This window comes from Perca fluviatilis, chromosome 5, assembly GCF_010015445.1.
Source record: "Perca fluviatilis chromosome 5, GENO_Pfluv_1.0, whole genome shotgun sequence".
In the NCBI taxonomy this organism is placed as follows: Eukaryota; Metazoa; Chordata; class Actinopteri; order Perciformes; family Percidae; genus Perca; species Perca fluviatilis.
The window spans coordinates 9,413,401-9,433,093 of record NC_053116.1 but is presented as its reverse complement, the minus strand read 5'-3'; the positions used below and the strand labels follow the sequence as shown (position 1 = coordinate 9,433,093).

The 19,693-nt window shown below is 32.8% G+C and overlaps 1 protein-coding gene across 5 annotated transcripts in view; it reads left to right on the top strand.

The window, feature by feature from the left end:
• The window catches only part of plekhg5b (pleckstrin homology domain containing, family G (with RhoGef domain) member 5b), a 91,856-nt gene extending 86,362 nt beyond the window's left edge, over positions 1-5,494 (top strand). For all 5 annotated transcript variants that reach the window (XM_039799968.1, XM_039799971.1, XM_039799970.1 and 2 more), the window contains 7 exons: positions 90-227; positions 728-847; positions 1,029-1,161; positions 1,782-1,897; positions 2,012-2,169; positions 3,134-4,159; positions 4,585-5,494. In XM_039799968.1, coding sequence (XP_039655902.1) covers positions 90-227; positions 728-847; positions 1,029-1,161; positions 1,782-1,897; positions 2,012-2,169; positions 3,134-4,159; positions 4,585-4,594 — 1,701 coding nt within the window. In that variant the 3' untranslated portion in view covers positions 4,595-5,494. The remainder of the gene's footprint in view (positions 1-89; positions 228-727; positions 848-1,028; positions 1,162-1,781; positions 1,898-2,011; positions 2,170-3,133; positions 4,160-4,584) is intronic.
• Positions 5,495-19,693: the final 14,199 nt, after the last annotated feature.

Below are 19,693 nucleotides of genomic sequence, written 5' to 3'. Positions count from 1 at the left end.
TTTGTGTAGGATGAAGAAAAATGGATAACATGAGATGCTTTTCGCAGAAATATGGCTGACCCTGTGCTTCTGTGTTTTTCCTCCTTAAGGTGGCCGCGGTAGAGGGCTTCATCAACAGCGTGGAGTCCCGGATGAGACAGCGCCAGGAGCAACAGAAGCTGGCCACCATTTCTGCCCGTATAGACTCCTACGAGGCTGTGGAGGGCAGCAGTGAAGAAGTGGAGAAGGTAAGAAACAGTTATGGGAGCTCCAGTGCTTTCCCACGTCTCCTTCGGGGGGGAAAAAAAAAAGCCCCGTCAGATATCCTATATTAAATATCCTTTTCCTGCCTTTCAGTAAGATATAATCAGTAGGAAAAAAGTGATTTAATGCAACACTATGGCTTGCAATATCTGGTACGGCATTGTGTGTCAGTTATTGATCGTAGCATGATTTAATGGGAAATGTGCACTCTGGGTAGAATATGTGCAAGAGGTGCAGTAGGTTCTCTTTCTTTTGTGAGTCCCCCACTCACCGAAGAAAGAGAACCTACTGCACCTCTTGCACATATTCTTGTGGTTGGGTCTTGTGTGTGAAGTTTAGTGTGTTATAGTCATGGATGTATTAAGAGGTTACAGTGCGATGTGTTGCCATTTTTGTTCTCTCGGCTGCCCGAGACAAATTTCTTCAATAAAAGGCGAATCTTATCTTATTTCCGCTTCGTGCTATTTTGTCTTTTTCCTGTCAGATCCTCAAGGAGTACAACCGCTTCGACCTCATGACTCCCATGAGAGGAATCTCCTCGGAGGAGACGCGACAGCTGCATCTTGAGGGAGCGCTGAGGATGAAAGAGGGCAAAGACAGTAGGGTAAGAGTGACTCACAGCGCTGCTTGTAAACACATGATGAGCTCTTCTTATCTTTATAGGCTCCATCTGGTTCCTTTATGCTTGCCTCACAGTCGCCTCACAGTTCACATAAAATGGTGGACCCACAGAACAAAAAGATAATGCTTCGGGTCAGATCTGAGATGAGTTTCTCTTCCCTTAGATGGAGGTCTATTGTGTCCTGTTCACCGACCTGCTGCTGATCACCAAGCCAGTGAAAAGAGTGGAGAAAGTCAAAATCATCCGACAGCCTCTCCTCATTCACAATGTCGTCTGTAAGGAGCTCAAAGACCCTGGTGAGTGCTCACGTGAACATCGGGATGCAACTAATGGTCATTTTCATAATTGAGACAAGTTATTGATAAATATATATTCATGCAGCTGCAAAGATTAATCGATTTGAGTCATTTTTTTATGAAAAAGAAGGTAACGTTTCTCTGATTCCAGCTTCTTAAATAAGAATATTTTCTAGTTTCTTCTCTCCTCTGTAAACTGAATATCTTTGATTTGTGGACTAAACAAGACATTTGAGGACGTCATCCTGGGCTATGGGAAACACTGATCCCCATTTTCACCACTTTAGAGACCACAACAACTAACTACTAATCCATTAATCGGGAAAATAATCGACAATGAAAATAACCATTGCATATATCTTAAAAGCATTGGCAGAAATCAGATGCCTCCAAATGCCTTATTTTGTGAGAGTTTTTTATGCTAATATGAAACATTTGAGAAGCTTTAGATTTAACTTGATAAATTGTTACTAACTGAATCTTAAATGATATAGAACTGCCACCGATGACTATGATTATTAACAGTCATTCAACTGAATGGCGTGAAACTGGCTAATTAGCTGTGACATCTTTCCAGTTAATGCTGACTTTTATTTTTGGTGTGCTTTATGTCTCTGCAGGCTCCTTCATCCTCATCTACCTCAATGAGTTTAAGAGTGCAGTGGCAGCCTACACTTTCCAAGCCAACAGCGCCACCCAGGGGCGGAGCTGGGTCGATGCAATCTGCAATGTCCAGGTTGGAGAGCCAGTTCAGTTATCTCATTAAATGTTTGACTCATGGTGGAGCTGGGAGGGAAATGAGATTCTGAGACTTAGGTACTTACATGTGGCCGTATTAATGACCCTGCAGAACCAGCTCCAGAGGCTTCGCACTGAGGAGGTCCTCCGCCAGCAGAACAGTCTGAAGACATGTACGCCGGGCGAGGAAGACGAGCTGGAGGAAGAAGAGAGCAGCAACTCCACCACAAGTTCCCCGTGCCTGAGGCACAAAGACCAGCAGAACTCAAGGTACCACAACGTACAACTCACCTGTAAGAAATGACTTAGGCCTCCTGCACACTGCCTGCGTGGCGTGGCAGTTTTGATTTCGGCTCCCATGGTAAAAGGTTAGAGCTTGCACACTGCCTGCGTGACACGCGTGCGTGCTAGAAATAGGGCCGACGCCTATTTTTCACACAACGCGCAAGGGTGTTGGAAGCATTTCCAGGCAAAATAGAATGTTTATATGTCATTTTGACCCAAATACCTATTAATAAATGACATGTTGATGTTTGACAGTCTCTAGGTGTTGACATAAATGCAGATATAAATGTAATAAAAAAAAAAAAAAGTATAATTATGGATTTTCAAATATTGCATCTGTCAATACAGAACGGAATATTCTGTAGCCTATTTTGCCGTCAATACTGCCGATGTCTTTGCTGTAATCAAATCAGTATATATTTATGTTTATGGGAAACATACATGTGTACAAACGAGGCTAACAGCAGACACGTTTGCAAAGACATAGAAAACGCCACACAACGGAAACGCCACGCTCACGCAGCCAGTGTGCAGGAGGCCTAATATCTGCTATTGTGAATGCAATTGCATTAGGGCTGGGCGATATGGAGAAAATCAGATGTCACAATATTATTGACCAAATACCTGGATGTCGATATTGCGAGATGGTTGACTGTTGGTGCTTTCACCAAATAATCAACAGTAATGTGGAGCTAATGACTAAGTGGTTAAAGGCAAAATAGTAGAACAACTGGAACAGTCTGGTAAGTTCAGAAAATGACTCATGCCTTTAAAACCAGGAAAAAAAAACAACCCTTACCATATGACGATATCCAGTCTCATTTCGATATAATAGATATATTGCCCAGCCCTAAACTGCATCATTCAAAAATACTTGTTTTCTTTAGTTTAGATAGTGGTAGTTTTTAAGCCTAACGATCCAGTTAACCAACCAAACCTCTCCTTTTAGCCAATCGGATGGTTCCACTGAGACCCTGTCGGTGATGGACGTCGATGAACCAGGCGAACACCAGCATCCTTCGCCCAACATGAACCTCAAGGGAACCGGTAAGAAAGACTCGGATGGGGCCCCGCTGTCCGAGAGGTGTGAGGTCCAGCGGTCTCGGCCGACGAGCCCCCACAGAGTTCCCTCCGGTCTCTACCCTGAGCACGATCGGGAGGCGGGGCGTGACGGCGAGGAGGAGATGGACCTGCAGTGTCGCTCGCTTTCCATGGACAGCGCCTACGGTACCCTCTCCCCTGAGTCCCTGCTGAGAGAACTCCAGCCTCAGCCGGGCCAAAGCGAAGGCGAGGATGGGGAGGCCGAGGAGGTGGAGCAGGAAGGGACCGAAATAGCTGAGGATGAAGAAGAGGATGATGAGGATGCTGCCTCACTGGGGTCCCAGCTGTCGGTAGTCCAGTCCTCTAAACCGCGCCGGCGGCCTCACGTTCAGCCGCGACTCCACTGCCTCCAGAATGTGTCCACTCTGGCCTTGTCCCGCTCCGAGGACAACCTGCTGCAGCGCCTCCACGCTAAAAGCGCCATCTCCCACACGCACTCCCTCAGATCGCAGGCGCAGGACCAATCCCGACGTAGGGACGTGAAGACCTCGCCGCTGGCGCACAGCAAGAGCCTGACGGAGCTGGGCCAAAACTGCACGGAGCTGTTTTCCAGCGACCTGGACCAGTCCGACGACTGCTTGAGCATGAGCATGCCCTCCGACAAACTGTGCGCCACCCTGAGGAGGGCGGAGGCCATGCACGGGCACGCGGGACCACGGGAGGGCGGCGCTCAGTCCCAAAGCAACGGCTCCGACGGGGAAGTGGCTCCGTCCGCCTGCGTAGAAAGGAAAGACGAGTCAACAGCCGCCGGTGATTCGGGGGAAATGTCTCCTAAAAAGAGGAAATCCCCAGCCCAGCAGCACAAGAAGCTGACGCTAGCTCAGCTGTATCGGATACGCACCACTCTGGTCCTCAACTCCACACTCACTGCATCGTAAGTCCTTACCTGACTGCAATCAGGCAGTAGCTTGAGAATGGACTTATTCGTTTTCTTGCCAAGTTCGATGAGAAGATCGATACCACTCGCATGACTGTACAGTAAAGATGAAGCAACCGCCAGCTCTAGTTAGCGTAGCTTTGGACCTTTTGGACAGAGCCAGGCTAGCTGTTTGCACTCTTTGTGCTAAGCTAACCTGCAGCTGGCTATAGCCTCAAATGTAGAGGTACAGACGTGAGTGGAATCGATCTCCCCTTTTAACATTTGGCAAGAAAGCAATGAAGTGCATGTCCCAAAAATGTTGAATTATTCCCCTGATTTTAAATAACATTTAAATTTGGCTGTCGATTTAGCATTTTCTTACTTTAGGGAATGTGTATTAATGTTTTTATTTTTTTGTGTGCGTCTCTTCTTGTTCCCAGGGAGGTATAACCACTCATCCAAACAACTGACCAGTGGCACACGGGCATAATAAGGAACGACACTTGTTGTGCTTCGATGGACTGAATTTCAAAATGCACTCTCTCGTGTTGCCCTCTCCCTTCTGGTTGCTTTTTTTTTTGGATACTGCTCGCACTAATTTTTTGCATTTCAAAATTTTTTCTTTGCTCTTGCATTGGTTTCCGAACTCATCGCGTGGAAGGGAGAGGCTGAGAGACATGAACTGCTTGCACTTTGCAATGGAAGTAGCATTATAGGGGCTGGGACCTTAGGGTGGACTGCGGGAGTGTGAACCCGAGTGGAGCTGAATCCGGCATCTTCTCCGGCTCAGTTACCAGAGTCAACGAGAAGGAACACTACGTTTTTGAAAATGTCGTCTATATGTGGCAAAAAAAAAAAAATCTATACTGCACCTAGGACGTCCTAATATTTATACTACTCCTGGTTTGCTTTAACAAAAGAAAAAAAAAAAGAAGAAGAAAATTGCACAGTTATCTATGTTAAGTAGAAGAATCACTACAGGAGTGAATATACATTTACAGTCACACAATGAATTAGAATTTGTTGTTTGCTGTTTGTGTGTGTGTGTGAGTGAGTGAGTGAGTGTGTGAATGAATGTCTTGTGTTCGAATGATAACACGGTCCTCAATTCCTGACTGAACCAAAACTAATTCCCATCTCCTGTGAATACGCTAACACACCCAAAGATGGAAGTAGATTCCCCAAGGAAAAGAAAACGCACCCAAAAAGGATGGGCTGATACAGCCAATCATGTTTCGACACACAGATGGACTTCCTTCTTCACTGTTACTCTTGGTTGAACTAATGCCAATTTGGTTATGTTACACTAATGAGAGTTGATTTCCTAAAATAAAACAATGACTGAATATATGGGTGACTTAAGTTGTTTTGAGGAACTTCCGGCACTGTCTATATGTATATATATATATATATTATGGCTTGAGGAACTCTCGGGGCCTAAACGTAACAAAACTACACACATTAACGTGGTCGTAGGAAAATGAAAAGAAGTCTACACTTGAGCAATGCCTGTGTATTTCATTAGTGTCCACTAATAAGCGATTGAACAACAATGGTTGGGTTGGAGCTTCTGTAATGAGTGAATCAGTTAAGCACGGTTATTTCTTTTCAGGAGATTTTACTTAACATTCACACTGATGTTCAGCTTTTCAGATCAGTGATTTATAACCTTATTCCAATCGCCCAAACCAAATAGGTTTACTGTTTACTTTTTTTTTTTTATGTGTAATATTTATTATGCCTGCTATGTTTTATATATAAGATATTTATATTATTTGCTTCAATGATTTGTACATTTTTATGTTGATGTAGTCTTAATATTTCTTTTTTTTTTTCTTGCCAGGCATGAATGTGCTATGAACCAAAATCCTGTGTTTCCTCTTTCAGGAATGATGTTAAAGTGTCTTACAGAATAAAAATGCTAAAATACTTTATCCCTCTGTTAATGGTTTAATCCGTTGTAATGGAGTGATTTGAGGGGAGAGGCTGAATCTGGCTGGTATTACGCATTTAGACTGCATGAACTGCTCGTCATGCTCTCGTCCATCGTGGCTTTGAAGCAGACGGCAGGTGGCAAACTAACGTGTTTAAGGGAGGTGAAGAAGAATGCCACCAGACAGGTCGCGACCACACATCGCAGTGATTCAGTGGATTGTATACTATGACTTTTTAATTCCTATTTGACATACTATACTATGACTTTTTAATTACTATTTGACATACTATACTATGACTTTTTAATTACTTTTTTATCCCTTTTTTCGACATACTATACTAAGGCTTTTTAATTCCTATTTGACATACTATGACTTTTTTCGACATACTACACTATGACTTTTTAATTACTTTATTATCCCTTTTTTCGACATACTATACTAAGGCTTTTTAATTACTATTTGACATACTATACTATGACTTTTTAATTACTATTTGACTTACTATACTATGACTTTTTAATTACTTTTTTATCCCTTTTTTCGACATACTATACTAAGGCTTTTTAATTCCTATTTGACATACTATGACTTTTTTCGACATACTACACTATGACTTTTTAATTACTTTATTATCCCTTTTTTCGACATACTATACTAAGGCTTTTTAATTAGGGCCCGAGCGCCGACAGCGGCAAAGGCCCTATTGAAACTGAAGGAATTATTGTTTCTATTATTTTCCCGTCAAATGAATTGGCTTTTTGAGGGGCTTAATATATTCAAAAACTCACCAAATTTGGCGGTCGCATCAAGTCTGGTGAAAATGTACGTATTTTAACGGTTTCGGGAATAGGCGCACAAAAATGGCTCGCTAGCGCCCCCTAGAATGTTAAGAAAATTGAGCCCCTGCAGTGCGTTTAACGTAGACTCACGACACTTGGTACACATATGTAACATGTCAAGATGTACAAAAAAAACTTCATTAGAGCCATACCCTAAACCCAACAGGAAGTCCGCCATTTTGAATTAAATGTTCGAAATTAGTGCGATTTTGGCCATTTCCACATGTACTTTAACGAACTCCTCCTAGAGATTTCATCCGATCAACTTCAAACTCGGTCTGTGCCATCTTAAGATGTTAAAGATGAAAAGTTGTTAAAAGAAAAACTTTTCGTCATAGGGCGTGGCCGTGGCAGGGCGGCCATTTTGTGCGTTTCGCCGCCGAAACAGGAAGTGGGTGTAACTCGAGTGTACGTTGTCCGATTACCTCGAAACTTTTCAGGATTCATAAGAGTCCAACCCTGAGGACAAATAAAGGCCGATATTTACTTAAAGTCATAGCGCCGGCTAGTGGCAACAGGAAGTAGGCCTAAAAGTCAAGGTGCTATACTTTAACGAACTCCTCCTAGAGATTTCATCCGATGGACTACTATGGCTTTTTAATTCCTATTTGACATACTATACTATGACTTTTTAATTACTATTTGACATACTATACTATGACTTTTTAATTACTTTTTTATCCCTTTTTTCGACATACTATACTATGGCTTTTTATTACTTTTTTCGACATACTATACTATGGCTTTTTAATTCCTATTTGACATACTATACTATGACTTTTTAATTACTTTTTTCGACATACTATACTATGACTTTTTAATTACTATTTGACATACTATACTATGACTTTTTAATTACTTTTTTTATCACTTTTTTCAACATACTATACTATGGCTTTTTAATTACTATTTGACATACTATACTATGACTTTTTAATTACTTTTTTATCCCTTTTTTCGACATACTATACTATGGCTTTTTAATTCCTATTTGACATACTATACTATGACTTTTTTCGACATACTATACTATGGCTTTTTAATTACTTTTTTCGCACATACTATGACTTTTACTTTTTTCGACATACTATACTATGGCTTTTTTTAAATTTTTTCGACATACTATACTATGGCTTTTTAATTACTTTTTTCGACATACTGTACTATGGCTTTTTAATTACTTTTTTCAACATACTATACTATGACTTTTTTCAACATACTATACTATGACTTTTTAATTACTTTTTTCGACATACTATACTATGGCTTTTTAATTCCTATTTGACATACTATACTATGACTTTTTAATTACTTTTTTCGACATACTATACTATGACTTTTTAATTACTATTTGACATACTATACTATGACTTTTTAATTACTTTTTTTATCACTTTTTTCAACATACTATACTATGGCTTTTTAATTACTATTTGACATACTATACTATGACTTTTTAATTACTATTTGACATACTATACTATGACTTTTTAATTACTTTTTTATCCCTTTTTTCGACATACTATACTATGGCTTTTTAATTCCTATTTGACATACTATACTATGACTTTTTTCGACATACTATACTATGGCTTTTTAATTACTTTTTTCGACATACTATGACTTTTTAATACTTTTTTCGACATACTATACTATGGCTTTTTAATACTTTTTTCGACATACTATACTATGGCTTTTTAATTACTTTTTTCGACATACTGTACTATGGCTTTTTAATTACTTTTTTCAACATACTATACTATGACTTTTTTCAACATACTATACTATGACTTTTTTTTTTTTTTTTTTTTTTTTTTTTTTTTTTTTTTTTTTTTTTTATATTTTTTTTTTTCATCACTTTCTATACTATGACTTTTTTCGACATACTATACTATGACTTGTTTCGACATATTATACTATGACTTTTTAATTACTTTTTTCGACATACTATACTATGACTTTCTTCGACATACTATACTAAGACAAGAGAGGAAAGTATTGCTGGACAGGTGTCTTGCATTCAGCAAAGCTGTCAGCAGCATCACGACAGTCTCAGTATCCACAGGAAGATCCATCAGGATAACCACAGTGATCTGGGAGCTGACACTACTTCAGTATACAAGAAACACTTCACTCTAATGGAGGACGTTATCTGGACAAGTTGTATCAAAAGTTGCTACTTTGTGCGTTATATGATCTACATTTCATTGTCCAATTCATATGAATAAAGTGTTTTATTTTTGTCATTTTTTTATTCAGTGGTAAGGTTCCTATGGTGACATATTCTTTTACAATAAATGTATGTAGTTACACTTTATTAAACAGGTGATATGAAAAACATTTGATTTCATGTGAAGAAGGGTATAAAACTGTCTTTTAATGACTTTTTTGACATACTATTCTATGGCTTTTTAATTATTGTTTGACATACTATACTATGACATTTTAATTATTGTTTGACATACTATACTATGACTTTTTAATTACTTTTTCGATATACTATGGCTTTTTAATTACTTTTTTAATCACTTTTTTCGCCATACTATAATATTACTTTTTAATTACTGTTTTTGACATACTATACTATGACTTTTTTTAAATCACTTTTTTCAACATACTATGGCTTCTTAATTAGTTTTTTTGACATACTATACTATGACTTTTTAATTACTTTTTTATCCCTTTTTTCGACATACTATACTATGGCTTTTTAATTCCTATTTGACATACTATACTATGACTTTTTAATTACTATTTGACATACTATACTATGACTTTTTAATTACTTTTTTATCACTTTTTTCGACATACTATACTATGACTTTTTAATTACTTTATCACTTTTTTCGACATACTATACTATGGCTTTTTAATTACTATTTGACATACTATGACTTTTTTCGACATACTATACTATGACTTTTTAATTAGGGCCCGAGCGCCGACAGCGGCAAAGGCCCTATTGAAACTGAAGGAATTATTGTTTCTATTATTTTCCCGTCAAATGAATTGGCTATGACTTTTTTCGACATACTATACTATGACTTTTTAATTACTATTTGACATACTATACTATGACTTTTAATTACTTTTATCACTTTTTTCGACATACTATATATACTATGACTTTTTAATTACTATTTGACATACTATACTATGGCTTTTTAATTACTTTATCCCTTTTTTTGACATACTATACTATGGCTTTTTAATTCCTATTTGACATACTATACTATGACTTTTTAATTCCTATTTGACATACTATGACTTTTTAATTACTTTTTAATCACTTTTTTCGACATACTATACTATGACTTTTTAATTACTATTTGACATACTATACTATGGCTTTTTTAATTACTTTATCCCTTTTTTCGACATACTATACTATGGCTTTTTAATTCCTATTTGACATACTATGACTTCTTAATTCCTATTTGACATACTATGACTTTTTAATTACTTTTTTATCACTTTTTTCGACATACTATACTATGACTTTTTAATTACTTTTTTCGACATACTATACTATGACTTTTTTCGACATATTATACTATGACTTTTTAATTACTTTTTTTATCACTTTTTTCAACATACTATACTATGACTTTTTAATTACTATTTGACATACTATACTATGACTTTTTAATTACTTTTTTATCACTTTTTTCGACATACTATACTATGACTTTTTAATTACTTTTTTCGACATACTATACTATGACTTTTTAATTACTTTTAATTTTTATCCCTTTTTTCAACATACTATACTATGGCTTTTTATTTCTATTTGACGCAATACATACTACTTTTTAATTCCTATTTGACATACTATGACTTTTTAATTACTCTTTTTCACTTTTTTCAACATACTATACTATGGCTTTTTAATTCCTATTTGACATACTATACTATGACTTTTTAATTTCTATTTGACATACTATGACTTTTTAATTACTTTTTTATCACTTTTTTCGACATACTATACTATGACTTTTTAATTACTTTTTTCGACATATTATACTATGACTTTTTAATTACTTTTTTTATCACTTTTTTCAACATACTATACTATGACTTTTTAATTACTATTTGACATACTATACTATGACTTTTTAATTACTTTTATCACTTTTTTCGACATACTATACTATGACTTTTTAATTACTTTTTTCGACATACTATACTATGACTTTTTAATTACTATTTGACATACTATACTATGGCTTTTTAATTACTTTATCCCTTTTTTCGACATACTATACTATGGCTTTTTAATTCCTATTTGACATACTATACTATGACTTTTTAATTCCTATTTGACATACTATGACTTTTTAATTACTTTTTTATCACTTTTTTCGACATACTATACTATGACTTTTTAATTACTATTTGACATACTATACTATGGCTTTTTATTTACTTTATCCCTTTTTTCGACATACTATACTATGGCTTTTTAATTCCTATTTGACATACTATACTATGACTTTTTAATTCCTATTTGACATACTATGACTTTTTAATTACTTTTTTATCACTTTTTTCGACATACTATACTATGGCTTTTTAATTACTTTTTAACCATACTATACATGACTTTTTCGCCATATTATACTATGACTTTTTTAATTACTTTTTTATCACCTTTACAAATACTATACTATGACTTTTTAATTCCTATTTGACCATACTATGACTTTTTAATTACTTTTTTATCACTTTTTTTCGTCATACTATACTATGACTTTTTAATTACTTTTTTTGACATACTATACTATGACTTTTTTTCGACATACTATATAAACTGCTTTTTAATTACTTTTTTTATCACTTTTTTCAACATACTATACTATGACTTTTAATTACTTTTTATCCTTTTTCGTACATACTACTACGATGACTTTTTTATTACTTTTTTCGACATACTATACTATGACTTTTTTATTACTTTTTTCGACATACTATACTATGACTTTTTTCGACATACTATACTATGACTTTTTAATTACTATTTGACATACTATACTATGACTTTTTAATTACTTTTTTCGACATACTATACTATGACTTTTTTCGACATACTATACTATGACTTTTTAATTACTATTTGACATACTATACTATGACTTTTTAATTACTTTTTTATCACTTTTTTCGACATACTATACTATGACTTTTTAATTACTTTTTTCGACATACTATACTATGACTTTTTTCGACATACTATACTATGACTTTTTTCGACATACTATACTATGACTTTTTAATTACTTTTTTTATCACTTTTTTCAACATACTATACTATGACTTTTTAATTACTATTTGACATACTATACTATGACTTTTTAATTACTTTTATCGACATACTATACTATGACTTTTTAATTACTTTTTTCGACATACTATACTATGACTTTTTAATTACTATTTGAAATACTATACTATGACTTTTTAATTACTTTTTTATCACTTTTTTCGACATACTATACTATGGCTTTTTAATTACTTTTTTGACATACTATACTATGACTTGTTTCGACATATTATACTATGACTTTTTAATTACTTTTTTCAACATACTATACTATGACTTTCTTCGAAATACTATACTAAGACAAGAGAGGAAAGTATTGCTGGACAGGTGTCTTGCATTCAGCAAAGCTGTCAGCAGCATCACGACAGTCTCAGTATCCACAGGAAGATCCATCAGGATAACCACAGTGATCTGGGAGCTGACACTACTTCAGTATACAAGAAACACTTCACTCTAATGGAGGACGTTATCTGGACAAGTTGTATCAAAAGTTGCTACTTTGTGCGTTATATGATCTACATTTCATTGTCCAATTCATATGAATAAAGTGTTTTATTTTTGTCATTTTTTTATTCAGTGGTAAGGTTCCTATGGTGACATATTCTTTTACAATAAATGTATGTAGTTACACTTTATTAAACAGGTGATATGAAAAACATTTGATTTCATGTGAAGAAGGGTATAAAACTGTCTTTTAATGACTTTTTTGACATACTATTCTATGGCTTTTTAATTATTGTTTGACATACTATACTATGACATTTTAATTATTGTTTGACATACTATACTATGACTTTTTAATTACTTTTCGATATACTATGGCTTTTTAATTACTTTTTAATCACTTTTTTCCGCCATACTATAATATTACTTTTTAATTACTGTTTTTGACATACTATACTATGACTTTTTTAAATCACTTTTTTTCAACATACTATGGCTTCTTAATTAGTTTTTTTGACATACTATACTATGACTTTTTAATTACTTTTTTATCCCTTTTTTTCGACATACTATACTATGGCTTTTTAATTCCTATTTGACATACATACTATGACTTTTTAATTACTATTTGACATACTATACTATGACTTTTTAATTACTTTTTTATCACTTTTTTCGACATACTATACTATGACTTTTTAATTACTTTATCACTTTTTTCGACATACTATACTATGGCTTTTTAATTACTATTTGACATACTATGACTTTTTTCGACATACTATACTATGACTTTTTAATTAGGGCCCGAGCGCCGACAGCGGCAAAGGCCCTATTGAAACTGAAGGAATTATTGTTTCTATTATTTTCCCGTCAAATGAATTGGCTATGACTTTTTTCGACATACTATACTATGACTTTTTAATTACTATTTGACATGCTATACTATGACTTTTAATTACTTTTATCACTTTTTTCGACATACTATATATACTATGACTTTTTAATTACTATTTGACATACTATACTATGGCTTTTTAATTACTTTATCCCTTTTTTTGACATACTATACTATGGCTTTTTAATTCCTATTTGACATACTATACTATGACTTTTTAATTCCTATTTGACATACTATGACTTTTTAATTACTTTTTAATCACTTTTTTCGACATACTATACTATGACTTTTTAATTACTATTTGACATACTATACTATGGCTTTTTTAATTACTTTATCCCTTTTTTCGACATACTATACTATGGCTTTTTAATTCCTATTTGACATACTATGACTTTTTAATTCCTATTTGACATACTATGACTTTTTAATTACTTTTTTATCACTTTTTTCGACATACTATACTATGACTTTTTAATTACTTTTTTCGACATACTATACTATGACTTTTTTCGACATATTATACTATGACTTTTTAATTACTTTTTTTATCACTTTTTTCAACATACTATACTATGACTTTTTAATTACTATTTGACATACTATACTATGACTTTTTAATTACTTTTATCACTTTTTTCGACATACTATACTATGACTTTTTAATTACTTTTTTCGACATACTATACTATGACTTTTTAATTACTATTTGACATACTATACTATGGCTTTTTAATTACTTTATCCCTTTTTTCGAACATACTATACTATGGCTTTTTTAATTCCTATTTGACATACTATACTATGACTTTTTAATTCCTATTTGACATACTATGACTTTTTTAATTACTTTTTTATCACTTTTTTTGACATACTATACTATGACTTTTTAATTACTATTTGACATACTATACTATGGCTTTTTATTTACTTTATCCCTTTTTTTAGATATACTATACTATGGCTTTTTAATTCCTATTTGACATACTATACTATGACTTTTTAATTCCTATTTGACATACTATGACTTTTTAATTACTTTTTTATCTCTTTTTTCCCATACTATACTATGGCTTTTTAATTACTTTTTTCGACATACTATACTATGACTTTTTAATTACTTTTTTTATCACTTTTTTCAACATACTATACTATGACTTTTTAATTCCTATTTGACATACTATGACTTTTTAATTACTTTTTTATCACTTTTTTCGACATACTATACTATGACTTTTTAATTACTTTTTTCGACATACTATACTATGACTTTTTTCGACATATTATACTATGACTTTTTAATTACTTTTTTTATCACTTTTTTCAACATACTATACTATGACTTTTTAATTACTTTTATCACTTTTTTCGACATACTATACTATGACTTTTTTATTACTTTTTTCGACATACTATACTATGACTTTTTTTTGACATACTATACTATGACTTTTTAATTACTATTTGACATACTATACTATGACTTTTTAATTACTTTTTTATCACTTTTTTCGACATACTATACTATGACTTTTTAATTACTTTTTTGACATACTATACTATGACTTTTTGACATACTATTACTATACTTTTTCGACATACTATACTATGACTTTTTAATTACTTTTTTTATCACTTTTTTCAACATACTATACTATGACTTTTTAATTACTATTTGACATACTATACTATGACTTTTTAATTACTTTTATCGACATACTATACTATGACTTTTTAATTACTTTTTTCGACATACTATACTATGACTTTTTAATTACTATTTGAAATACTATACTATGACTTTTTAATTACTTTTTTATCACTTTTTTCGACATACTATACTATGGCTTTTTAATTACTTTTTTGACATACTATACTATGACTTGTTTCGACATATTATACTATGACTTTTTAATTACTTTTTTCAACATACTATACTATGACTTTCTTCGAAATACTATACTAAGACAAGAGAGGAAAGTATTGCTGGACAGGTGTCTTGCATTCAGCAAAGCTGTCAGCAGCATCACGACAGTCTCAGTATCCACAGGAAGATCCATCAGGATAACCACAGTGATCTGGGAGCTGACACTACTTCAGTATACAAGAAACACTTCACTCTAATGGAGGACGTTATCTGGACAAGTTGTATCAAAAGTTGCTACTTTGTGCGTTATATGATCTACATTTCATTGTCCAATTCAAATGAATAAAGTGCTTCATTTTTGTCATTTTTTTATTCAGTGGTAAGGCTGATATGGTGACATATTCTTTTACAATAAATGTATGTAGTTACACTTTATTAAACAGGTGATATGGAAAACATTTGATTTCATGTGAAGAAGGGTATAAAACTGTCTTTTAATGACTTTTTTCGACATACTATACTATGGCTTTTTAATTACTTTTTTAATCACTTTTTTCGCCATACTATGGCTTTTGAATTACTGTTTTTGACATAATATATGATGACTTTTTCGACATACTATACTATTACTTTTTAATTACTGTTTTTGACATACTATATTATGACTTTTTCGACATACTATACTATTACTTTTTAATTACTGTTTTTGACATACTATACTATGACTTTTTAGCACTTTTTCGACATACTATACTATGACTTTTTTATCACTTTTTTCAACATACTATGGCTTCTTAATTAGTTTTTTCGACATACTATACTATGATTGTTTTTGGACATACTATACTATGACTATTAATGACTTTTTTTCGACATACTATACTATGGCTTTTTAATTACTTTTTTAATCACTTTTTTTCGCCATACTATGGCTTTTGAATTACTGTTTTTGACATACTATATGATGACTTTTTCGACATACTATACTATTACTTTTTAATTACTGTTTTTGACATACTATATTATGACTTTTTCGACATACTATACTATTACTTTTTAATTACTGTTTTTGACATACTATACTATGACTTTTTAGCACTTTTTCGACATACTATACTATGACTTTATCACTTTTTTCAACATACTGGCGGCTTTTAATTAGTTTTTTCGACATACTATACTATGATTGTTTTTGGACATACTATACTATGACTATTAATGACTTTTTCGTACATACTATACTATGGCTTTTTAATTACTTTTTTAATCACTTTTTTTACCGCCATACTATGGCTTTTGAATTACTGTTTTTGACATACTATATGATGACTTTTCGACATACTATACTATTACTTTTTAATTACTGTTTTTGACATACTATATTATGACTTTTTCGACATACTATACTATTACTTTTTAATTACTGTTTTTGACATACTATACTATGACTTTTTAGCACTTTTTCGACATACTATACTATGACTTTTTTATCACTTTTTTCAACATACTATGGCTTCTTAATTAGTTTTTTCGACATACTATACTATGATTGTTTTTGGACATACTATACTATGACTATTAATTACTTTTTTCGACATACTATATTTTCAACATACTATACTATGACTTTTTCGACATACTATACTATGACTATTTTCAACATACTATACTATGGCTTTTTAATTACTGTTTACCGACATACTATACTATGACTTTATGACTTTCTTCGACATACTATACTATGACTTTTTTCGACATACTATACTATGACTATTAATTACTTTTTTCGACATAATATACTATGACTGTTTGACATACAATAATATGGCTTTTTAATTACTTTTTCGACATACTATACTATGACTGTTTTTGGACATACTATACTATGACTGTTTTTGGACATACTATACTATGACTGTTTTTGGACTATACTATGACTTTTTAATTACTTTTGACATACTATAATATGACTTTTTTTATCACTTCTTTCGACATACTATACTATGGCTTTTTTATCACTTCTTTCGACATACTATACTATGGCTTTTTTATCACTTCTTTCGACATACTATACTATGGCTTTTTAATTACTTTTTTCGACATACTATACTATCACTTTTTAATTACTTTTTTAATCACTTTTTCCGACATACTATGGCTTTTAAATTACTGTTTGACATACTATACTATGACTTTTATATCACTTTTTTCGACATACTATACTATGGCTTTTAAATTACTGTTTTTGACATACTATATTATGACTTTTTCGACATACTATACTATTACTTTTTAATTACTGTTTTTCACATACTATACTATGGCTTTATAATTACTTTTTTTCGACATACTATACTATGGCTTTTTAACTACTTTTTTCGACATACTATGGCTTTATAATTACTTTTTTTCGAAATACTATGGCTTTTTAATTACTTTTTTATCACTTGTTTCCACATTCTATACTATGACTTTTTTTGACATACTATACTGTGACTTGTTTCGACATATTATACTATGACTTTTTAATTACTTTTTTCGACATACTATACTATGACTTTCTTCAACATACTATACTAAGACGAGAGGAAAGTATTGCTGGACAGGTGTCTTGCATTCAGCAAAGCTGCCAGCAGCATCACGACAGTCTCAGTATCCACAGGAAGATCCATCAGGATAACCACAGTGATCTGGGAGCTGACACTACTTCAGTATACAAGAAACACTTCACTCTAATGGAGGACGTTATCTGGACAAGTTGTATCAAAAGTTGCTACTTTGTGCGTTATAGGATCTACATTTCATTGTCCAATTCAAATGAATAAAGTGCTTCATTTTTGTCATTTTTCAATGAAGTAGTAAGGCCCCTATGGTGACATGTTCTTTTACAAAAACTTTATGTAGTTACACTTTATCAAACAAATGAATGAAAAACTCGTATGTAGAAGGGTATAAAACTATAAAATTCCTCTTAAGTGATACTTTACTGTATAATGACCAAGCACATCGCAAGTACTCTGATTCCGCACTGGCACTTTAACTGGATGGTAGATCCAAATTTCCTTTTTTGACAACTATTTCTAGTTATTTTTTTATACTTATTTTTATTTTTAGCTACCTTAATGTTTCGTAAACATCAGATGTCGGATTGTTTTTGTCATTTCTGTAGTATTGTTTATTCTTTGTATTGTTATTGTTGACTTCTGTTATTGTCATTTCTGTAGTACTGTTATTTTTGGTTTGGTTTGGTATACATGTTTATTGGTTTGTCTGTGGTGTCTATATGTTTAGAGAATATGTTGTGACAAGAGTGCATAATGAATGACCACATGAATTTCCCCTTGTGGGATAATAAAGTTTACCTTGACCTTGGGTTACTAATCAGCATATAAAAAAAAAAATAGGTCAACCCTCAGTTATGTTCACATGGTACAAACTAAAATCTATTCCACACAATTTGCTGGAGATTGTGGTATAATAAGAATAACTGGTCTGACAATACCCACTGTATGATTTCCTACAGCATAAACTGGAAGAGTAAGCTGCATATAGGGTTCCAAAAACGTCATAGTTTGGTATAAAAAGTCATAAAAGTTATTGTAAAATATGTTGAAAAAACGTTACAGTATATTTTGTTGGAAAAAGTGATAAAAAGTGATAGTATATATCGGAAAAAAATCATAAAGTCATATTATAGTATGTGAAAAAAGTCATAAAAATGTCATAGTATAGTATGTCCAAAAAGGTCTTAGTATACTATGTTGATTTTATGTCAAAAAAAGTCATATATAATTCATAGCATACCATGTTGAAAAAAAGGCAGTAATAAGTACAGTACTTGCCAATACCAGCATTTTAGGCAGTATCAGAGGCTTTTCCATATTGGAACATCTTGATTCTCGAATATATTATACCATAAAGTCATAAAAATAGTCATAATCCAGTATGTGGAAAAAAGTAATATAAAGTCAAAGTATCGTATGTCGAAAAAACTCATATAGTCATACTATAGTATTTCATAAAAAGTCATATTCATATTATCTATATTTAGTGTATGTACATATGTGTGTATGTCCCTATGAAAGTAAAGTAAAAGTATTAATACCACAGTCTAGAAATTCTCCATGAAGTCACATATTTTGTCGAGCCATATATGTCTGGTCCGAGTGTCCGCCTCTGGTTACCAGAAAGTTCAAATCTGGCCCGTCTCTAGTAACATATGTTGGATGGGACGTGACGCA